Raw genomic sequence first — 24,961 nt, forward strand, 5'->3', positions numbered from 1 at the left:
CTACAAAGTTCAGATGTGTCATGTGACACAAAGCAGGAGGAAAAAACAAAAACAAAAAAACCCACCCTTTATATAAGTTTTCCCAAGGATAAGGCTTTTTCCACCCTGAGTTTCATCAGCTGCTATCTGATATATACCTTGCAGATGAGGGGCATCTTACCAATTACAAGCTCTCTGAAAATTTCAAGAGAACTACTCATTATTAATAGCTCTAATACTTTTTAAAATTTTATTAAATACTGGGTTTTGTTAGTTGATCTTCTGTGACAAATAGTTTAATATTGTGTGAAGTTGTACCTTGAGCCTTTAAAAGTTTAATTTTCAGTCTTTCCAAAAGGAAAAGAGAAGTGTAAATTTCAGCTGAACTGAATCAGAACTTCAAATAAATAAATAAGTTCATGCAGCTTGTTTTGAATGATTAATAACTGTAATTCACATTTTAAATAAATTTTAATTTACAAAAAAAGTAAAAATTAAAATCCATAGAATGCCTCCTGTTCTAAAATAACACAGCTTAGTTAAGAAAACAAAATATAACTGTTTTGCAATTCTAAACTGTTAATTTGAAATTACATAAAAATCAACCTCTTATCAGAAAGGTGATAAAATGTAAATAGCTTCTGTTTTTGTTTTCATTTAAATAGAAAACTGCTTATAAATACCTGCATGAGATGTCTTCTAAATTGCAAAATTTTTGTGATGGCATATTATAAAATGAATATATTACTCTTGTGAAATAAAAAGAGCCTTGAAATTTTCCTTTTTAAATACTCACTCATTTGTTCAAGTATGCATAATTTGATCTTTCATGCGTCCCATAATAATCTAAAGAAGCTGAGCATAAATTGGCTAAGGCAGCCATGATAATTCATACTTCAGCAGTCCCACTACGAAGTGGCTTCTACTAACTACTGTAGTTAGCAGGCGAATCCTATTCTAAATAAATTTTTATTCTCTTATTGTTGAAAATATGGTAGTTTTTAACAATTTTGATATTGAAAAACTTTAAACAAACATTCCTTTAGTGTCTAGGACATAATATCTGAAAATATTCTGGAAAAGAATTAGAGTTAAGTGGCAAGAATTAGAGCAAGTGGATATTAAGTGGCAAATAGAAAAACAAATTAAAGCTGTTAATTAAAGTATTATTAATTAAAACTATTTAAACAATACAAGCTTTCAATAGTGAAATAACATTTAATGAAGACACTGAGAAAACACTGAAATATTACGAGACACTTTAGTCTCGCAAAATGAAGTTTGTCGTGTAAGTAAGCAAAACTGTATTTAAAAACCAGCCTTTTCAAATAAAACCTGTCACTGCCATCTCCAACACTGTATCATGCTGTTTCTATAAAACATTTATAAATAATTTGCATTTATATGTTATCACAAGAAAAAATGCATCACCTTCCTTTTTTATGTTAGCTTAGCACGTACCGACTATCTCTGTCCCACAGGAGTATTCGTATGTGGTTGATTATTGATGGCTGGCCTAGTTTAATTTCAATACCAGAACGGCAGTCATCATCGATTGGGTGTCGAGAAAAGCCATGATCCAAGTCATAGTTCTGAGTGTCCCCATCTAATAAAGCAGACTTCAGCTCCCCTTTTACAACCTGGGCTCCATACTTCATTGTTGCAATATTTTCTCCTGGTACTAAGAAGAAATGGAAATAACTGCTTAGTACTTAAACTCTCATCATGCAAATCAGATGTTTTGAACATCAACTGTATGAGGTCGGAATGAAGATTTATTGCCCATATCGTTTCTCCAATGGTGGCTACAAACACATGATCAAGGAAAGAAGAAAAAAACAGAGCCAGTGCACAGTAATACCTCCCCTGTAAATCCATTGCTTCTAGCACTCCACAGCTCAGTTTCCAGCCAAGAATAGTATACTTCACAAATTATTTTCACAGCCTTAATAAAAGCTGTTTTATTTTACAATCCCATAACATAGAATTATTACCACAAGGTAATTATGCATTTTGAAAACACATTTTAGAATTTTTTGTTCTTCCACCTCATTTGACGCCACCTAGTCCTTGCATGGTAAAAGTAGTGATCATTTACTACTATATAGTCCCTATATGCTTAGTGCCTTTCATGATTTTATAGAATTCTTGCGTGCCTTCCTTATTCAATTGTTACTTTCCTTCTGGTTTGAAACTTTTGGTCTATTTAGTTTCTCGTCATAGTAAACCTTTCACCATACCTCTCATCACATTTGATCCCTTTCTTGATCCCCTTCTCTCTTTTTTTTGGGGGTGGGGGGGTGGAGGCAGGGGAGGGAGGAAGGGAAGAAAGAAGGGGGGAAAGGAAACTAAAACCACATTAAAGACATGGAGGAATCATGAATGTGCAGAGAGGTATGAAGTATAGCTGATGGAATATGCAGAGCGGTATATAGAGTATGTATAGTTATAAAAGCTATTTTGATAGTGATACAAGCTTCCAGTACTCTGCAAAGCTAAATGAACCTGACCAAAAGACTAGTGAAGTTTATGGTTAAATTTCCTACTGGCTTCTTAGGCTTTGAACTAACACATTAAAGCAAGCCTTTTATGCCTGCATTTCAGAGTAATAAATGTGTTTATCCTAGGAACAGATCTCCCATCAAGACAACTGGGGATAACGATCCCTAACTCAACTACAAAACAACACACTGATGAACCACCCTGTTAAAAAGTCATTGTTAAGAGTTTTGTTTCAGGACAGAAGCTGTAAAACATGATCTCAATGTTAAAAAAAATAAATAAATGAAAGTCTGCCCTGAACCCGAGGTACATTGGGAAGAGAAGCATGAATTTTAACATAACATTATTTCTGTTATCTAAAGAACAGGATTTGAGGTGATAAAACTTTAACTGTGTTTTAGTACCACTACATAGAAACATCAAATACACTAATATGCAACTATGACATTGCAAGTAACCATCAATGTTTCCGCAAACAGAGGAAGTCCCAAGAGTTTGAACTACTATTAAAACAACATAGAAATTCAATTCTTTAGAAAGCTGTGATTTTGACAAAGCTAGAAATTCTGAGATTAGGAACACATTACTGAGATGTAAGAAGGTAGAAAAAGAAGTCAGGAGACACCATTTAACTTTATAAAAATTATCTAATAGACTGTCAACAGAACGTCTCATATCATAGGATTTTTACAATATCCTAATATTAACTCAGATTTTTAAATATTAATATCTAACTTCTAAGGGAAGATGCAGTGCTAAAAAATCAGTTCTCTTTTTCAAGGCTCGTCCTGAATGACTGACAGACTACAGTGCAGGCTGTCAAAGAATATTTAATGCTATTCTTTGTTGTGGGACAAATACATTCTATACATCCCATGTTGTATGCAAAGTAATAGTATTTTTAAAAAGCTTAACATCATATATTCCTGTTGACTTAACAGACAGCATGGATAAGAAGTCAAACAAAAGGCTTCTCATGCTTTTTATACTTCCCTTACACAATTTGGAAGATCTGTTTATATTATTTGAGCAAACACACAAAAAATAACAGAAAAATCAAAAATACTGGAGAAAAGACGTATGAAAATTTTAATGACCTACAAAACAAGTCAGCATCAACATAAAATCATTTAAATTCCATATAGCCCACAGCCAAAGCATTCTTGTTTATTGTTTTTGCAAAGGATTTTCTATTAAAATACTATTTCCTCAAGGAAAATACATTTTTATAACGATGTACATGTTTGAGCAATACCTGAGACAAAAAAAAATGAGAAAATATGCTGACTAATGTTATTTCCTGTTTGAGGAACACCAAAGTCAAGAATGTTACATAACAGGACATTTCATTATGCAAGCCTTTTAAAAACATACAGCAATAGGCAAAAACTCAAAGAACACATTAAGCACATCATCCAGACAACTATAGTCCATCAGTCACTAAACGAGAGAGAAAAAAAAAGATGCTTACTTAACATGCCCCTGTAGTTGAGGTCCATGTCCCGACTCTCAGAACGAATCTTAATGGCATCTAAGATGGCATCTGGTGACAACAGTCCAGAAGGTCTTACAACATTTAGCAGTTCTGTTAGACTCATTAGTGGCAAACGCACGGCTTGCATAATTTCAGCATGGTTTTCCTTGGGGTTATGTTTACACCAATTCATCAAGGCTTGGAAAATATCCTTCTCAGGAGCTGCAAAAGAGTCCCTCAATACAATACTTAGAAGAGCAGCCTGGAAAAGAAATCAAACAAACAAAAAATAGCTGTATTTTAAGATACTTACTTTCTTTCTTTTTAAAATTTAACGGGTCATTTAACTTTTAGTTATTAAAAAGGAGTTACTACTTGAAACAGTAAGCCCCCAGTAGAAGCAAAAGCCCCCTAAAGATTCCTGAATCTGAATCTTGTTTCTCAGATTCAAAACACACAAACACACACACAAAAAACATTTTTTTAGTCTATAGTAACTGCACTAACAGAACTCCTCAGCTAGATTTAATCTTTAGTTTCAGTACTGCACTTATGGCTTGTTTTAGTTTCTTATGTATATATTAAGAAATAATACTAATCCACTATGAGAAATAAGACATAAAGGAAACATGGAAAACTATTCAAATTAATTTTATTCCAACTTCTATTAAATTATATACCTTAATTTAAGATAATTAGGAATATAAGAACTCATTCGGGGATGTAGTAGTATGGTTCAAAGCATTCCTTTAAGCTTACGCTGATTACAATGAGAGATGCAAAAAATCAACTGTGGCTTGGAATCACCTTTTAAAACAATTTTTAACTACTTAAGCATTTTTTTCCCCTGCCCCTCTCTCCTGGGACCAACATGGTATCATCAGGTAAAAACCTGACTGACTCTTACTCATACAAATAACTGACAAATAGTATTATGAGAACAAAAAGAACTGAATGTTTTTTTTATTTTCATTTAGCAAGCACAATGATTAGGAGTCTGCCACAGAAAAGGACAAGTCTGTTTTATATGCCAGGATTGGCTGTGATAAAGATTTTAGAAAGTACATGTTTCCTAATGAATGACATCTGCTTTTTTTTTTTTTTTTTTAATTGAAAATATGCTCTCAGAGCTCAGATTTAATAAACTGCATGTGACAGAATACAGCAGGGAAAAAGCATCTTTTCCCTACACAGCTAGTAAGTTAGTCAGCAGAGCAGAATGTCTCGTACTTGTTCAGGGAACAGACCCATCACAGCTTTTCCACTAATACTTATAACACTTTCTTCTTTTTTAAAATAAAATTAAACTATCATTCATTCAAGATGCTCTGCTGCTTCACATGAACACCATTTGAAAACACTTTACCACTATTATATCCAGCTCATAGGCCATTCTAGATCAAGTGGAAAATTTCAGTAGCATAGGATCACCTGACTCCAGCAAATATTTATGCATCTAACAAGAATAAATACAACATACAAAAAACGACAGCAAAACCCACACCCTACAACACCACCATATTACATGATATCAGAACATGACAATGATAAATCATACCAAGCCCCACGAAACTCTAGCTTACACTGTAGGAAATCACCCCTCAGAGACCGCCTATATCAAGAAATTAACAGAATGGAATACCTTCTGCTATCTTATCTTTACTTAATAACCACGAGGCAGTATTCAGAAACCAAGTGATATTACTTCAAGGACTGATTAAAACCAAGAAAATAAGATTAAGTCACCCGCTCCCACTTAGTAAAATATTCTCATATTTTGCTATACTGACTAGTCAGAATTAAATACCTAAAAAGTTCAGAACGGGTCACCAGGATTTTCACCTCACCTTGGCTTGAATACTTCCAACTGCCTCAATTTCACTAGTATAAAGTGTCACCTTTTATCAAACCTATAAGCTTGTATTTTATACCCCCATTAGTATTTTATCATGAAGTGTATACAGATTAAAATTAACATTCCTGGGGAAAAAAAAATACAAACAAAAGATATACCTTAGAAAGAGACAGGAAGCCTTCACTGGAGAGCACCTCCTGGGCATTTCTATCCATGAACATACAGCACATAAAAGTTAATTTTGGAAGGGAATAAAGACTGGCAACATCAAATGTCATACAGACATTCTGAATATTAAGTATGGTGCAAAGATACTCAGATGTGGAATCCTCCAGTTCTGGAAACCCATATTTATGTGCCAGGCTTAGGAAGTCTAGGAGGACTTCCTCCTTCTCATCTCGTAGTGTAGCACGACCAGTGTAAATATACTTCAACAGCATGGTAAATGCTTCTGCAGTGGTGTCCTGAAGAGGAATTTCTGCTTCAGGCTGAGATTCTCTCATTCCACCATACAATAATGCTCTATAAGAAAGATAAAATTTGAGAAACTTATATCCTGATAATATCTGCATTACTAACAAATAATAACAATAATAAAAAAACAGACAAAAATAGAAAGAAAATGACAAGTTACAACAGAGGGGATGGAATGGGGATGCACATTAAGAAACTACAAAAGAAAAAGCCTTATGCTTGGCATTTAAGGTGCAGTTCTGCTTTGAAAGCAGCTGCACAGGAACAGAATAATAGTCTAATGCATCATGCTTTTATCCTAGAGAACACTTGCTCCATCTCTGTTTTGAGCAATAGTTCGCAAAGCAGAAATTCAGATACCATTCAGCTAGGACTCTTTTGTTGCTGATTTGTTTTTTTTTTTAATATAGTGCTATTAGTGATAAAGAAAAAAATGCAGAAAAAACAAGTGAAACAACGAGTTCATCGCCGTAATAACACTGACAGATTACAATAAGGAATAAAGGATCAAAAATCCTAGGATTTGCTAAAACCAACACACGGCAACCCTGATGATGTCCTGAATCTTGAGAAAAATAAAACAATTCTACGTACCCACATTTTATTTTTTTCTTTTAAGTGTGATATACAGTTTGAAAACAATTTGCATTCAATCTTGGTTTAGTTATTAACTTATCCCTCTGACAAAACTGACTGGAAAAACATCATCAGGAAGTGAATCTAATTCTATTTAGATTGAAAAATGCCTAGCTCTTTAAAAAAGTTGGTTTAGTATTATTTCTAGTTTTCAAATAAATATTCTAACCTGAGTCAACCAGATCTTTTTACATACTTAATTTCATTGTGTCAAAAGTAAACTTTCTAATTAATGTATTTCACAGAAGCACGCTATCCATGCTCTGAGAAATCAAAACAATTTTACAGTAAAATTTTCTGTTCCAAAAGTTACCTTTCTCTTGAATTTGTGAAAATAACTTCAAAGTCCAATTTAATGAAGGTCAAAAGAATAACATCATGACATGGTATTTATCTTTTTATATCTGGACACAATGATTTGAAGTGCTTGGAAACATTCACAGAGAAAAGGTCACACTCAATGGACAGATGATTACACACTGAAAAGTTCATAGAGAAACAATGTTTATCTTATCTGCATGAAAATTTCCTGTGAGCCTGCCAAAAAGCTGTACTTCACCTGAAATAATGGCACCTAGCAGCCAGGATCACTCTGTGTGCCGGAAAACGTTTCTTTTCCACTATAAAGGTAACGTCGCTATATTCTTCCCCATTCATCAGAGCACCGATATGCTCTGACAGAATGTGAACATGGTCAATCTCACCCACAGCTGTGTAAGGACGAAGTGGGTGGCTGTTACTCATCTTTGAGGGATGGGGATACTGGTAGCCTAAAGAGAAAAGAAAACAGCTAGGAGTATAAAGAGCACAAATATTTAGAAATGGCAAAGACCAAGCTGCAATTATGAAAAAGTGTAAGTTCCCATATATTACAAGGAAAATAAAACAGAGGTTTTCTATTGAAGTTCATTTACAACAGGACTTAGTGCAGCTTGAATCAACAATTCCGTTCATAAAAAAAATTATTTCAGAGAATCCCATCACCTTGCTCTTTTGTCAAGCCATTTACTTAAAAAAAAAAACAACCTTCCAAAAAATGAATTAAAAATTAATTTAATTAAAAATTAAACAATTTTAATTACAATTACCATTAGAAACCAATTTTTGTCTGAATTAAAATGCACATAACTAAAGAGAAATAAATGATTTGACCAATTAAGCTTCATCTTAACTCTGAAGTCTCTACTAAAATCAGTGAATTTATAATAAATAAGATTAATAAACCAGCAGTGTTTATAACCCATTCTTGCAGAATTCCCATCAGCTTTCCAGAACTGAGAGAAAATGAAGAATTGGGGATAACTTGCAACTATTAACAGATGAAGTCTGTCAAAAAGCAAAGCTTTACAATGTACATTTTTCTTATTCCTTGTACTCAGTTTTCTTGATGCCTTCTTGATCCTTTAAAGAAAATTAAACCAATTAAACCACAAATACTTCTCAGTTATAAATGTAGGAAACTTTACTAATTTATAAAACAATACAATTCTATGGAATTATTTTACTGCTACTTAATTCACAAGAGGTTTTAGCCTTGATGTTATTTTTGGCTTATTTCTGCAACCTTTCTGCAGGCTTTCCACAGACTCAATGGTAAGAGTATCCACAGGAGAATTTAGGTCTTAAATCAGCTTCTATTGTTATACTTCAGATTTCTTTTAAATAAAAAAAGGTTAGCTGTTTCAGATAATAACCTGTATTTTCAGTGACACTTTTCTGTGCTCCAGTGACTGACCACTTTTCAAAATGGACATACACCTAGTGCTGAAAAAAGACGGTGTGCAGGAAAATTAAACCATACCCCACACGCAGCTAATGCACTAAGTGGAAAAACTCATGACAGGAATGCATTTTTAGCTGTATTTTAAAGGTGCAATTAGAAAATACACATCTGTTTCCAGTCACTCCTATGGAAAAAGGACAGGAAAATACATGTACATAGGCTTAAATATTATTTGCACTTCCATAACACCTGGAAACGCCTAACCCAAAATCAAGATACCATGGAAACACCATCCCAAAGAACTTTAAATTAAACCAGAAAAAGTGGTAGAAAGTCAGATTGGAGAAAAATACAGCATACTGAATAGATGATACAGATGACAGCCTGTGTGAGAACAGACCCCAGCTTTCCACAGGCTCCCTCTGCAATTCGAATTGGAAGCTGTACGCCCATGGAGACATCAAAGTGTGGAACCAGCACTGCACCTGAGAAGCCGTCTAACCGTGATAACACACAACACTGCAGGAAATTATTCTGCTATCTGTTAGTAACTTAGGTGTGTTTTTTTTTAATTGTTTTTGTATTTGTTTTTTCTCCTGTCATAACAACAGATTGTCTGTACTGGTTTGCACTGATTTGCACTGGTTAAATTAGCTAAGACAACACTGCAATGAACGCATTTACACAACAGATCCACTTCCAGCAACGTTTACTTTGTATCAAGCAAGACTAATTTAATTCACATCAATCGAGTTGCAACTAGCAACAGCATTTATCACAACATAATTATGTGAGAGTTTATAGACTACAGTGAAATTCAAATGCCCTCAAAATGTAAAACCTTTTACCACAATAAATGAGCAAACAAAAGAATACATTTGCTACTCAGTTGCAAATCTAAAGCTTCCATAGTCCTTCAAGACTTCTGTACAAGTCTGTAATTGCTGTTCTGGATCTTCATTGTTATGCACAATAGCCAGGCAATCCAATTACATGCAAGTTACATACGCATTATCAAGCAAAATGTACTCTCTCTCTTCTGCTAGTTCCACTTCTGATTAATTAGGGAAATTCATTTAAGACACTTAAGGTACATTTGGGTTTTAAAATCTATTTTACTTCCTTTTACAGTCTAATTTCTTGCTTTCTTCATCCACCTTTTTTTTTTCTGTAAAATTAAGACCAGATACTGTCTGAGAGACTACAACAGTGGTAAAAATATGGGAAAACCATTAGCTGCACACTGATTTTGCCTTCTGTAGCTGTGGATGTTGTCATGTGCCAAAAAGGTGAAAAGTTCAAGGGAAAAATTGTTCAGCTAAATAAATAAATAAAATCAAAAGAACACTTCTCTCCCAAGAGTATATAAGCCTACCTCTAAACAAAAATACACAAGAATAAATGTGCAAAGTCTGAACCAGGGACATTTGCAAATAAGCCCATGATGACAGTCTTTATGAACACCGAGACCCGGGACTAGCCCAAGTGATGAAAGCAGAAATTGAGAAGTCCTTTTGTGTCAGCCGCAAGATAAGTTTGTTTCACAGACGTTCAACACCCTCCAAATTGCTGGTACGATGTATTATTCTGAATTACCAGTTTCAAACTGGTCACTGGGAATATGGGACTCAAACAGTGGCTACGAGCCTCGGGCTGAAGAACCTTTCAAATGCTTGAGTGACCCAAAGGGTTGAAAACTGGCAAGTCTATGAAAGCTACGTATGTGACTTAGATGCTTTCAGTGGGTAACACTAGTATGAGGAAGAATTCAAATTCATTTACTTGACCTACTACAGATTTCTAACGCAAGTTTCACCTGCAAAACAAGCAGCACTGTGAGAGCACTCTTGTCTTCAAAATGTAGAACTAAATAGTACATGACTTCAGAGCTTCCCAGTCTGGATTATTTAGCGGTATTAATTCAGTCAACCCTTGAAGCCATCTGCACAATTCTCATTTGAAGAAGTAAATAGTAATATACTGGTTTAGTTATGGCAAATTGCTATGACCTCATCGCTTTCCTGCAGAGCTAAATATTACAACCAGCAATTCAATGTTTTGAATAGGATAAAAAAAGGCAGAAGCTGCCTGGAGCTTAGCAAAACCCTTTTTGATGATCTCTCTGGCATCTTCTGTAATCATTTACACCCCAATCAGAGAATACAGGTATTTGCTTTTCCTGGTGGTCAAAGAAGAACATTCTACTAACTGCAGATAAAAGGCTAAGCCATTTACAAACGTCCTGCCAGCACCATAACCTATTTCCAGTAGCTATTAAAAGCTAATCAGATGCTTCAGGAATCAGCTGCTGCAGCTTTGTTCATGCCACAGAAATAAGTATAACATCCTCCTCGGTAAATGTGAGGAGCTATTAAAACTGCACCAATCTTAAATGGTGCCTCTGAAGTCAGTAAGGTCTAACCTCTGCTATCCAAACCATGGAAGAGCCTCTTCTTGGTTGCCATCTTCAATAGCATGCCTATGTAATAAATAATAGGCCACATTTTTCACAAGGTAATATGCAGTATTACGCGGTGTGTCAACGTTAGAAAAAGAAACAGTTTTCAGCTTGCTCTATTTCCTTTTTAGTAAGTGCTCTGTAATATATTATAGCATACAATAACGTGAGCTACAAAATGTAGCAACAAAAAAAACACAGTGACTTCTTTACTAAACTACTCTGGAACCAGAACTGCAATAAAGATCAGCACTAAGTCACTTTCCCACCCCACTTGGGCTGTTACGAAAGACAGCCCTCTGCAACGCAGTGCTGTTTTCATCGAAAAAAGGGAAGAAATGCTTTTATACCACATAGAAGAGGGAATTTAAGAATTTTTCCCTGAATATGTTGGAATTTCTTATTTTACATACAAAACAGTAAAAAAATATGTATGTAAGTAATACAACTACAAAATGACAGAATAAAAAATGTTATGAAATAAATCTGGATTATAAACACAAAGCAAATAATTTTATACCCCCTGAAAAACAATTTATCATCTAGTTTATACCTATACCAAGATAATACAGTTCTTGTTGGAATTACACAAAGGGAATTTTCTTAAATATAACTCTTACACTGCTATTGTTTCTAGAAATAGGAATCATGACAGTTCTGAGCTGATTCATTCCTTCATAAAGTATTCTGCTATGTTTTAACAAAATCTCAGGAAAAAAAAAATACTATTTTAAACACAATTTCTACAAAATATTTTTGTTCTCAGTAGTTCAGGTGCAACAAACTAACATCTGAGGAAATAGTTTGTTGTTGTTTGTAAATATTTCAATATAGAGAGAGGAAAACACAAGTAAATACTTAGATATTGTCAGAACCCTTGCTACAGAAGCTCCTTTGTACTTCTGAATAATAGTAACAATGTTGACTGAGTGAAAAGTGTAACAGAATGGGGAAAAAAAAAGTTCTAAAAATAAAACTGTTCTGGTTGAAGGACATGGAGGTTGGGAAGAATTCTAAGTTTGCTCATGTAAAGTGTTCACAAGCACCAAGAGTAAAACAAAGTTTTATGGTTTGATGCAAACCCATAAAACCATGAAAGCCTGGTCACCATTTCCTTCAGTTTCACAACAGGTGAAAGGATTGATATGCAATAATGTTTAGCTACAGCTGTTTGGGGGATTTTTTATTGTTTTTAATTTTAACCACGACTTAAAAAAAACACAGAAGCACTGGCATTTAGAATTTAGTTACAAATATCATTAATTTACTCTGTTCCATCAAGAAAAAAGTAATTCACTACTGAAGCACAAGCCAAATAATACATCTGAGGAAAATTGTATTTGTTCTCCAATTTTCTACACTTTTAATCCTTTTACTTCTATATAATATTTCTAATAATATGAAAGTCTTTGTTCTACAGAGCTCTGGGATTGTCCATAAGAGAGTCAAGCTACCATCTACAATATGTGGCACCAGAGAGAAAGCGTTGAAAGGACCCTGAAATGCTTTAAGGGAAAAAAAAAAAGGTACTGCTTTTATATGAATGCCTCCCTAACTTAAAACAAAACAAACAAAAAAGCACTGGGAAAAAAATAACGTTTTACTCAAGACAATCTTTAAGCAGAAAGTCTTCCTCTATTTTTGAACACCGTCAATTAACTAATTCTCAAATGTCCCCAATTTTCCTGATTAGGCGTTTCATAAACATAGCTTGATGGTATTTCACAGAAAGTCTCACTCATATGTAACAGCCAAAATATTACAGAAAGAAAGAAAAAAGTTAACATTTGAACTACAGCAACGCTTTAAATCACACTGACTTATGCATGAACAACTCCCAGTGTTACCTGCTTCAAAACATTGAGGAGAAAAAGAAAAAGATGCTAACTAAATCAATATATTACACTAATGCTTTTATTGGAATTGCATGGTCTATAGGAGACCTCCACAATGCACACAGTCATTAAAAAAGTAAATTCTAACTTTAATCTAAAACCACTACCAACAACAAACTTCTTGATATCATATTAATAACTACCTCTGCATGTCTGAGGAACTGACTGGTCCTATTTATCCAACATGCACAAATAATAATAATATAATCCACGTGGCATGAATTCACGGATACAAAATAAGAAAAAACAAGTAAATGGAATTCTCGTAACAGTTATCGCCAACCCTTCTGTTGTGAAAGAATTAAAAAAAAAAAACAAAAAACAAAAAACACTGATGCTAACTCTATTTACCATGTCATTCAATGACAGCATTATAAATAAAAATTTAGTACTGAAAGTGTTTTGACTTCAGACATACGTAAAGTTACACAGTAGTCATCTGCAAGCACATGCCAGTTCTTAAGCGTTGCAGTGATAACGTTTTACATTCTGCTCAGAAAGGTATTCCTCTGACAGAACAGTAGGAGTACGTTTAGCTATGTACAAAGAACAATATACTAGGAACGGATGATTTATTAATACACATGAAATCAATATTAATACACATGATGTGACATAGATAAAATAGCATATAACTAAACCCTTAAGCTAAAAATCTCAAGAAAATACATCAGTATACTCACCAGTAAAGGTTTCTGAAGATCTACAGTGGACGTAGCCTGTTGGCAAATGACCAACTTCCTGAAAATTAGGGTTCTTTGCCATTCTGAACAACTGATAGATTGAACACGAAGCTGATAGAAATGCTGTTCAGGAACATCCAGCTGAATACCATATTTCTAAAACAATGCATGAAATATATACCATTAAAAACAGGTGGCATGCAGCTATAGCAGAAATCGGCTGAAATGCACATTTCTCAGTTGAAAATTTTGTGGAAATAACTTTTAAGAATCCCTCCATTCTATGGTAAGTGTTCTAATAATATTATATCATAACATCAGAATTATTGTTTTATCAGTCATCATTTAATTTTGACCATTTTTTTCTTTTAACTCTCAAAAAAAAAGGTAAGAGTTGTCATTATTTTTTTCATTGTAAGGCACAAATATTTCACCAAGGCTCTTGCTGAAACATCAGCATCCCTGAGCATAGTTTTACCATGTGGGTGTCGTAACTAAACCACATCTATACAAAGTGTATCATGCACATTTCACTCCCTAAACATCCAAATCTCTGTAAGAGGTCTTGCCTAGCCTAAGGTGGTGGGCGGGCATTGCTTTTTTTTTGTTTGCTTGGTTGGTGTTTTACACTATTTTAGGCAGTTGCAGATCCTTCTCCTGGGCAAGACTTTATTCTTATAAACAGGAAAACAAAACTGTACAATGACGAAATAAACAAATGAAGCCTGTATGTTTCTGTAAACAAAACTGACACGATGTTTTTAACTCAGCAGTATGAACTATTGCTGTTATTCTCATACCTGCCAGCAGGAAAGATGAACTGTATTTAAATTGCTAACTAGATGACACCTTGACCTATGAATTCTCACATTAAAGACACCAATCTTCTCTAAAGCATATGTTTAAAGGAACAAGGGAGAAGAAGGAAAAAAGAAATATTTTTAGGTAGTCTCTCGAACAGGAAAGTAACCACACTTCCATCCAGCAAGTTGAAAATAGGTATGACAAATAAAGTCTCCTATTTTTGGAGAGTAACAAGGCTATGTAAATGTTTATTCCCATAAGTATTGCATGTTATTAAATTGGCTCGTATTGTCAAAACGTATTCAAAAGCAATTTATAAAAATTGAGGGGTTAAAAATATATCCAGGAACACACCCCGACACAACAGTACATGTTGTGCACCTGAATTACAGACTTGTAAGAAGTGACATATTAAACACATCTGTGCTGAGGGAAGGCCCGGATTAAGCCTTAAAACACGCACCACAAAACGAAGCGATGCCAGCTCTGGGGAGGCTCTGTGCGCCGCGCAGACTGCGCGCAATGTAACACCCAGCTGGCTTTATTTCCTTTTAACGTGATAACGTGACAACGACTTCTCAGCGAGAGGCAATGTCACGGCAGCGCCTGACCTGCCACAGGAGCCTCGGAGCACGACCCCGGCGGGACCTGCCGATCGCTGTACGCAGCAACACCGCGCCTAAATAAACTGACCTAATTACCAAGGGGGGGGGGAATAAAACGCCAGAGCGGAGCCCTGAGAGGCGCGCGGCCGCCCGACGAGCCACAGGCAGGCTCGGGAGCGCGACAGGCCCCGCTGGGGGCACGGCCCCGGCGCTCCGCACGCAGGAGGCGCCCCCGGGCCCCGACCGCCCCGGGCCCGGCCCGGCCCCGCCGCCCCCCCGCCACGGGACTCACCGGCCCCGGCACCCAGCGGGCCTCCACCCCGCCGCCGTCGTGACGCCACCGGGCGCCTTGACGTCACTTAGCAACAGCCGCCGGCCTCCTGCGTGCTGAGGCGGGGCAGCCCGCTCAGGCCGCCCGCGGGGCGCCTGCGCGGGGCCCGCCCGCCGCCGGGGCAGCGGGAGGAGCTCGCGGGAGGCTCTCGGGCGCCTCAGGGAGCGGCCGGTGGGGTCGGGCTGCGCCCCGCCGCGTGAAGCCCCCAGATGCTTAATTCGACGCTTTGTTTCGTCAAAGAGTTAGCTTGGAAGATGTGAAAATGCCGCAGTCTGTCATCAATGAGAGCCCCAAGCGGTTTCAGCAGATTGCACGTTTAAAATCTTCACGTCGATTCTCTTAGCCTGCCCCGGCATTAAAGCGTACCTCCGTCACAGCTTACTCTTGGCTTTCATAATTGACACCACTGCTTTTAAATAGTTCACAATATGTCAAGAAGCAGTATTTATTTTTTCTAATAAAAAATATACCTTGCCCTCTTCACGATATTTTTGCAACTACAGTGGTTTTTGTGCTATCCTCTTTATAATTTCATTATCTATTGCATTGTTTACACTGACACACACATAAAAATCAAACTCAAGGGTCATCCCAAGATCAGCAGCCACGTTTAAAGCAAGCTTTGAGCGCTAAGCAGAGAACCTTCAACACAGCCTACTGCTTCTCGTGTAGTTACCACTGAACTACATGTGCACACCCTTTGACTTATTCACGCAACTTACAAACTATCCCGCTTTTAATTACCGGATTCCATACAGTTTCGTCAATAGCGTTTCCAGTCACACCTGCACTTTGAACTGTAATGACACAAGTCTGAGTGAAATACTTTATGTAGATAAACTATGAGCATGTAACTCCCAAGTTACACACTTGTAAAATGTAGGGATTTTCCTTGCCCAGACCTTTGTCACAAAGGTTTAGATGATATATCTGTATCAATTAAAATAAAACTAGTTTTAAACAATTTCACTTAGACTACCATTAGCCTATTTTTTTCTACTGTCTAAAGCAAGATCCTGGATGGTAAGGAAATGCAATTAGCCCTTGTGCTTCAGGTGAGTTTTACTTCATTTTAAGTTCCTATTTCAGCACACCAGCATGAGAAGGTACATACATGAAAAAGTTTATCAAAACATATGTAAGCTGCAGACAAGTGCGTGCTTTGTCTCATCTCACTGCTGTAGCTCTCCTCCTTCTCAGCACTATTCTCATCCAACTGGCTACTAACTTCAAAAGACACCTTATCATACTAAAACTATACTACCATAGTCTTCAAATTAAGAATTCTCTTAATTGCAGCTGTAAGGTATTCTGCAATTTTTTTATTTTTTTATTTTTTTTAAGTAGGGTGAGGTTTCCTGAGTCACCAGAGCCAACCTAAATTTCTGCTAAAATGAACAGCCCGATTTAATTGTTCAGGAAACTATGGAGCCTTGAACTGGCTTCTCATTTCTGCTTAATAGACTTGGTATAAAACTAACCCAGCATTTAAGAACATCAGTGCTAATTTATTAGACTGAAGGAGCCTGCTTGGGGCTGGGAACATCAGACATGCCACGTTTGTGAGGAAGATGACTGAGATCATGCGGTGACAGCTATTACAACAGCTCAGTTTCTAAGATCTCACTGTAAACAGTGATAACTACATTGCCCCTATCAGAAGGGCCTAACATACAAGAAAACGATCAACCACGCAGAAACAAGACAGTAAACAGGCAAGGTATTAGCTCTGGAAATAAAGGAGGGCAGACAGTGTAAGCATGAGCTGTTTACTGTTGCAGAAAACAACTACTTATCAAACATTCAAGAAGGGAAAAGATTTATGAACGACAGTTGTAGGGCACTACCTATAGCACCCTATCTGCTTAAGTAGAGACCATCCACAAATTATCATACAAAGGACAATTTGAAGTATTGGGGTTGCTTTATAAAATACAGGAAACATCTTTAGAGTTGCTGTGTCAGCTTTCCAATAAATCTGTGGGTTTTTTTGTACATCTGTAGGTGACAGTAAGCAGGGCAATACATTCTCTTCACATTCTCTTTTCCAACAGCTATTAAAACTCAGATGAAGCATATAATGTATTTTTACTCATTTACAAAGATAAACAAAATATTATGGACTACTCTTGGACAATAATGCTTAACATTTGTCATTAATACCTAGATTAGCATAGTGGAAATCAAATGCAGTACCTTCTATACTTTTTAACTTAAAGGCCAGGGAGCTACTGAATAAGTTATTAACAACTCTGCACATTGCCATTATCCTGCTAATCAAGTCATACAGTTATATTCTTCATTGCCGTACTCCTAATTATTCTTCTTTTATGACCAAGTTTCTTCCCCCCCCCCAAAAAAAACATAAACAAAAAGCTATTTGTTTTGGTTTATCTAGGATTCAACAACTACCAAAGTAACTTGTCATACTGCTTTAAAAATTATTTTGTTGTTTTCATCAATGCTTTATATTTGGAAGCGAATGGCAATGCTACTGCACAATTGAAGACTTAGTAGGAGTTAAGTGCTACTTGAACCACAGTAAGTGCAGAGGGGTTTTCTTGGCTTTGTTAACAGGATTTCAAAACTTGGCATGTTTTACACTACTCATACCAGGTGAACAGTGTAAAGTCAAATGATTTGTGTAACAGATGTAAATAGCAGGAAAATGTAGCATTTACAAGTATAATTTCAGTAACCATCCACTCATTTAGAGAGGGCAATCAAAATGCCTACTTGTAGGAAGCCATTTCAGGTACTCTTTTTCATTGCACTCCTAATACAGGACTATATGCAGCATGTAAGAAGACTATAGCCCCAGACTTGCATCAAAACAAGAACTATGAGCAAGTTCCTTTTAGTGTTAGAAGAGACAAGACGGACCACTGTGAGACCTCTTATGTTGTCTCCCAGTCAGCAGCCAGAAGTTTAAATACAGAATTCTTTCTGGTGGACTAATCTACAAAGTTTCTTGTTCCAGGCAAGGCTGCTTAACAGTGCTCAAAGTCTTTTCCTTAGCATAATGTAAGATTAAGACTTTCATAAACATGCTACTACTCAAGCAAAAAGTTAGTTTGATACTTTATTTTCTAGCATACAAGACACGGCATGAAGCCTTCAGGATCCTTTTGCTTCATTAAACAAATTTATTAAAGTTTCTTTTTCTCCTTGCTGAAGTTCACCAGCAGTAATGCAGGATTTTTTTATTTTTTAGATTTAAACTAAAAGCAAAAAAATAAAGACTGTAAAGTGAAGTGAATTTCTGGTAATTTATCTTAGAGTGTTTAGTTAAATATTAACATAATCAATGTTCAAGAGCAGAGTAAGTATTAGTGCTCTTCCAAAAGACAGTTGAAGATTCCTAGTTGGAAGCAAATTGCAGGGGCATCACAGGAAAACAAAAGGGAATTCAAGTACATTGGAGTCCCAGGGGACAGTTTTAGAGGAGACTCTGAACATAGTTGATTCCTCTCCATTAAGTGAGAAATTCCACAAATGCCGTTACAGATTTACTCCAGGTAACCAGAAGCGTGCATCTAAGTGAGAGTCACCATGTGTTTAGGATTCAGAATTTCAATCCAGTAGCCATCAGGATCTTGAACAAATGCAAGTCCTTTCATTTTACCTATTTGGGGGAAAACAACAAAAACAAAGGAACAAGGTAAAGGTAAGACTATATGACTAAATCTTAAATACAAGAACTTTCACATTTTTTTCTTTTTGTGTTAGTTCAAATTTAAACAGCAAATTCTGGAAACATCCAGATTAGTTTTTAATCAATAAGATCTGTGTGCTATGTTGTCAATCTGACACTCAATAAAGCTGTATTTTAAAGTCACCTTGAAATCCTTCTGCTGATTTAAATCAACATTTTTGCCCCTCTAAGTGTTCCTCTTTTCCTGAATTCCTTGCCCATGTAAATTTTTTTTTTTGCTGAATTTATCAGGAAAACATTTTTGTGCTCTGGGATGTTTTGATACATTTCCCTGAACCATCCTTACTAGTAAAAAAAATCCTCTGTTCCTCTGCCCTGCATTTTTCCCATGCCTGCCTCAACATTGAAGTTTTGTACAGTACTGTTTTTCAGTTGTTTGTTCCCCACACCTGACCTGGTTTACAGTACACACTCGCATCACTAGATAAGACAAATGCAGTACAGTTTTAAACTGCTGGAAAAAAATACTACTCACAAAAACAGAGTCCCCAAAATCATTCTTCAACAGTGAATCAGGATAGCACAGCTTAACATGTTACCTTAAAGTGTTAAGTACCTAATTTTAGTTATAGTTGCTCTATTACCCTGTTTACTGTTAACAGAACCAACCTATTGTAGTTAGAAAAACTTCTGAGAATAGTAGTTTGATTCAGTAACATAGGGAAAAAATGGCATTAACTCTCTCAGCCTGCCCCATAAACAGCGAATATGAAGCACCAAGCCTCTTCCTACTCTTTGGCACTTGCTGCATCAATTTTAATTTTTAATGTTAAAAACAGCTTTTGCTTTTTTTTACCCTCATGCTTAGCTGATTCCAGGAGTTTACGCCACTCACAGTCTAAGTTCCTTCTACATTCTTAGAGCTGTGAAGTGATAGAGAATTGAATTAAGGAGCTCAAATATCAACCCTCTCAAGGTTTATTAGGTGCTGAACGAGTTAGGGCTCTGAAACTCTAAAATCCTAGCAATATTGAGTTCAAATTTTAAAACAAGAAATCTATATTCAAGTTATGGTTGCTACAGACAGACACAGAATAACATGCAAGAACAGACAAACAGTGTAATTCTGCACTGTCGGTTTTGCCCACTGTGTAAGAGGGAACAGGGGTAATTGGTTCTAGTACATTCTAAGGAGTGACAACTACAGAGACATATTGAGCTTTCCAGGAGGCAAAACTACCAGACACAGTATTTTAAGAACAAGGAACAACAAAGTTACTTGCATTCCTGATTAAGTCTTACCATCATCTGGTTTCTTCACAAATTTCACTCCTAGTTCCTCAAACCTCTTACAAGCTTTATTGACATCAGGGACAGCAATTCCAATGTGCCCTGTGAAATGGGTAAGAAGAGTCAGGTACATTCTAAGCATTGCTGGGTGTTTGAAAAAAAGTTTGCTCAGCGTTTCATCCTGTGCAAAAAGTTCACTTCAGATGTGACGTACCTAAGGAAATTATTGCTTCCAGAAAGAAGAGCATTTCAAATTTTAACAATATTCTCCTTCAGAAAATTAGCTTTTTGACAATGCTTTTGAAATAAGAACTTTAAAGTAGCTCATGTTATTTAGATGAGAATATTATCTAGAGTAGGGAAGAAATAGGATACTCAAGCTATTGTATCTGCATTGCTTTTCAAGAAGGCAACCACGTAACAGGATTTTGTTGCATTTGCTCACTTCAACAGTACAAGGCATTTATCACTAATGCTGTATTTGTAGAGACTAACAGTAGCACCATGCAAGGCCTGAATTTACAAATCAGTTCAGAAGCTTTAAATGTCAAGTGGCTAGATTGAGTATGAGCCTTATTTCACAAGCCAGTGACCTTTCAAGTGCTCAAAATAAAGTCAAGCCACATGAATACTACTACCCTCAGTGCTACAGATGAACAAAATTCTCCTTCTAGCTCAGAAGGGGTGCTCAGTGATTACGAAATAGAAGTCTGAATTTAAATCAGTCTGAACATCATAATCCAATACGCATGAGCAATTATTGCACTTCATTGAGTAGTTACTATTAGTATGTGTTTGCTTGCCAAAAGATTAGACATAAAAAGTGTAACTGTGGCTCATTACTCTGAAACATGTTTACCTATTTTCATAATCTTTCACAGTATATCTTGCTTTTTCCAGCATGTAAAAGACAAGTTTACTTCTTTTCCACTGAAAAAGTCTTCTCATCCACACAAGTTTAAAATATTTTCAATTTCTCACAAGAACAAAACCTACAGCATACACATAATTTTTGCACTTAAGTTATATAGATGTTTTCTGAAAAAAAAAACCTTTGAAATGCCATTCTTCCCCAATACACAAGAGTAAAAATGTAATCACAATAAAACAAAGCATAAAAAGTACATGCACTAAACGACCTACCAAATCCTCGAGGATCCGAATTACCATTGTGATAGGACTGATTTTCATCATTTTCAGTGCCCCAGTTGCTGTAAGAAGTAATAATTACACATTGAAATCAACAAGTCCCAAATGTTCAGTTTCCTCAGGAAGTTGTTTCTTCTAAAAACCAAAAAATTTCAATTGCTGGCTGCATTCATTAAACTATCAATATTTTCCCAAATCACAGGTTCTAGGGAGTCTTCAAAGCAGACAAAGGGCTAATTCAGTCAAGTTCATACCCTTCACTAATATTCACGTTCTACATTTGAATGAGTCTGAGAGGCACTCCTATCTCATTCCAATTACAAAGGAGAGCAGGTCTCCCTGTACTTCTGTGCAATCATTAAATCATTAGTAGCATTAGCAGAATTGTCCTGTTCATGTAAAGTTGTTTTTTTTTTGACTTAATACCTCTTTAGATTACACTTCAGAAGCAATAGTTACCCCGCTATCGGGATGCTTCAAGGGATCCCAGAAGTTCTAACCACATCGTTTTTCCTCAATTCCACGGTATCCCTCCCCAGATAGTATGTATATTCAAAGAGACAGCAAGTATTACTTCATACTTATATACCAGTGTTCACCCAGCAGTTTGAAAGAGCTCTATAAAGAGAAAGATTAAGCTTGCCAAGTATCTAAGATCTCAGCCATATTTTAAAGCTTTATGACAGTGAAGATGTTTCTGTAGTAGTTAGAACATTTTTATTCAATCCAACAGGACTTACAATCATCTGCTTCTGTTTAATCACCATTACTTAAATGTCATCTCTCATCGCATTAATACTTACTGTGTCAGTTCAAGCGTAGCTTTTCTAGAGAAGGTCCAAGCTGTTCTCTCAGTTTTATCTTTTGGGATATCATTTTTATCTTCGTACCCCAGGAAAAACAGTGAGAACTTCATAGTAGGAAAGTCAAATTTTTGAAGCAGTCTAAATGAAAAAAAAAATTTTGAAATAGCAACTAAAAAAAGATAATCGGGTAGCCTGCAAATAAATCAATATTCTTCCCCCATGGGAGAATTACTGCCATGATTTTTGCCTGACTGCAGTCCACATCTTAAAATAGCTATGTTTTGAACTATCAAGTAGAAACATTCCAGAACACATCATAAACTTACAAAGACTAGAAGAAACAGATGCTTAAAAGCCAAGCCATCAGTAACTGGATAGCAAAGTCAATACAAAGGCTTATGTCTGAGGCCGCCACTGTTACTAGTATGTATTTCCTCAGGAAGATCCTTATGTTCATCCACTTTACAGTATCACCAAGGAATAACAACCATTTACTTTGAAATTTACTCATGCCATAGAACTTGCTGGCACCAGACCAAGTTTACAAACACAAGCAAATTAAAAAAATAAACACACAGATGAAATATTTTTACTATTTCCACAGATTGGTATAACCATAAAAGCCATTTCAGACGTGATAATTTAATCAACTACAAAATACCCAAGGTCAGAAAAAGCTGCTTATAAAGTTTATCCCTTTGCTAACAGCAAGGATTCACTCGCTTTATTGTGACATATCTGATACACACACATCATTGTTCTATAGAAAATTGCACAAGATAACAGACTGCTAAGAGTGATCTCATATGATGTGTACAAAATGTTGTAAGCTTCAGAGAACTTTTGAAAAGACTCTGCTACTTTTACCTCATTCCTAGAAACGTGGCATATTTCAAATCATTTTTACATCGGAAATTTGATCAGAGCAAGCAAGCATGCAAAACACACCTAATTTATTTTTCAGCTTACCATTTAATTACTTTTTAATTTCTGTCACACACCTCTTCACTGAAGTAGAAGCATTTTATTTTACCTTAGACTGGACTGATTTCAGGATGTTTAAAAATAAACTAGAATGTTGCTTTAAAACAAACTCTTTTCATATGACAAGAATGTGCAGAGTCTTAGCACAAACACCTTAGGCTACTGCAGGGCATCTGCCTCCTCACAGCCTTCTCCAAAAGGAATTTGAACCTTGTCACCAGTTTGTGTTGTCTTGGTCTCTTATGTCCAGAGGTGGTCACCAGCCACCTCTGAGAACTAGCAGAAAGTTTTAAGATTTATAGCAACAACTCCTGATTATAAGCACTGTCATACAAGTTACCAGTTAACTGCAGGATCACCGAAGAGAAAGTAAGAAAGTTGTATACTGATGATTAATGACCTACTTCAGAAAAAAAAAAAAAGTTCTAGCCAACACCAATTTTAGTTCATTTGCAACTTCGGCATTAATTATGCTGTGGAAATTCTTGGTTATTGCCAGACTACCTAACTTGGCATTAGCTGATAGGCCAGCACTGTTGATGTAGTTAGACCAATTAGTATAATTACATCAAAATAACAAAAACTTGTCTTTTCAAAACAATAGTATGAACAACCAAAGTTACTGTAGCATACAACTTCCACTCACGTCATTCCAAGAATTCTTGTATAAAAATCCAGTGACTTCTTAGGATCCTTTACTCTTAACATTGTCTGCTGAAACAAAAAGTCCTGTGGGGGAAAAAGAGAAAAGAGTTTATTTTTATATATGAAACAAATATGTACTAACAAAGAAGTAAGTTAATAATGAAACTAAAAACGGCAGGTATAGAAGTAACAAATACAGTATTATATCCAATGTAAATAAAATCTTTGCTCTTGATGCTACCGATGCACCTTTGTATTAAATAAAAATAACTTTGTAGTATAAGGAGGAAAAAAAGAAAAAGAAACTGCAGGCATCATTCCCTATGTAAATCAGAAATGTCAAAAGTTTGTAGCATTCTTATTTTTATTATTTTTTTTTTATGGAGCTGTACTATACATGCTCTGCCCTGCATGCAGGTACGTGAGCAGTTGATACTCACTGCAGTTGGTACTCACTGCATACATACACAGAACTTAATTAAAGCTAAACTGCTGAGCTCATTATTTCATTGCACAGTTGTTGAATCTCTGTCAAGCACAACGGTATTTTGGCCTACCAGTCTGTAAAGGTATTTTCTCAAGCCACAGCATAACTTTTATATACCAAGGGCTACTGAACAGCTAGGTGGATGAAAAGCAAGTTAGATACTTTCGACACATATCCCATGCAGACTTAGATTCTAAGTTTAAATACTACCACTTATTTCCCCTAATAAAACAGCCGCCAATTCTCTCCCTTCCCGGCCCCATGCCGCCCCCCACCCTCCAAAGGGGGACGACGCCGCCGCTACCACAGCGCCGAGGCGCCCCCACACACTCCCCAGGCGCCCACCCCACCTTGGTGCTGGGATCCGGCTCGGAGCAGGCGCCATAGGCAGCCTCATCGCTGAGGCCGCACGGCTCTGCCGGGGCCGCCATTTTACGGAGCTGGGAGAAGGGGAGGAGAAGGGATGATGAAGGCTGCCCGGGGGAGGCAGCGCTCCGCCCCGGAGGTGTGGCGGAGCCGCCTTCGG

At 36.4% G+C, this 24,961-nt stretch overlaps 2 protein-coding genes across 2 annotated transcripts in view; both read right to left on the minus strand.

Moving 5' to 3' along the window:
- Positions 1–15,520, minus strand: part of BTBD9 (BTB domain containing 9) — a 122,696-nt gene extending 107,176 nt beyond the window's left edge. Inside the window, exons 1-6 of the mRNA XM_083831967.1 lie at positions 15,381–15,520; positions 13,680–13,835; positions 7,480–7,690; positions 5,969–6,332; positions 3,953–4,217; positions 1,441–1,660 (exon numbers count right to left, since the gene is read on the minus strand). Of these exons, the coding sequence (XP_083688093.1) occupies positions 1,441–1,660; positions 3,953–4,217; positions 5,969–6,332; positions 7,480–7,690; positions 13,680–13,761 (1,142 nt within the window). The 5' untranslated portion in view covers positions 13,762–13,835; positions 15,381–15,520. The remainder of the gene's footprint in view (positions 1–1,440; positions 1,661–3,952; positions 4,218–5,968; positions 6,333–7,479; positions 7,691–13,679; positions 13,836–15,380) is intronic.
- Positions 15,521–18,488: 2,968 nt separating this feature from the next.
- GLO1 (glyoxalase I) lies at positions 18,489–24,954 on the minus strand. Its single transcript, XM_083831973.1, is given in 7 exon segments — positions 18,489–18,973; positions 18,976–19,044; positions 20,377–20,466; positions 21,508–21,575; positions 22,317–22,457; positions 23,950–24,032; positions 24,786–24,954. Coding segments are annotated over 7 exon segments (585 nt in total). The 5' UTR covers positions 24,867–24,954; the 3' UTR covers positions 18,489–18,920.
- Between the last annotated feature and the right edge of the window lie 7 nt (positions 24,955–24,961).

The sequence above is a fragment of the Anser anser genome, assembly GCF_964211835.1.
Source record: "Anser anser genome assembly, chromosome: 3".
In the NCBI taxonomy this organism is placed as follows: Eukaryota; Metazoa; Chordata; class Aves; order Anseriformes; family Anatidae; genus Anser; species Anser anser.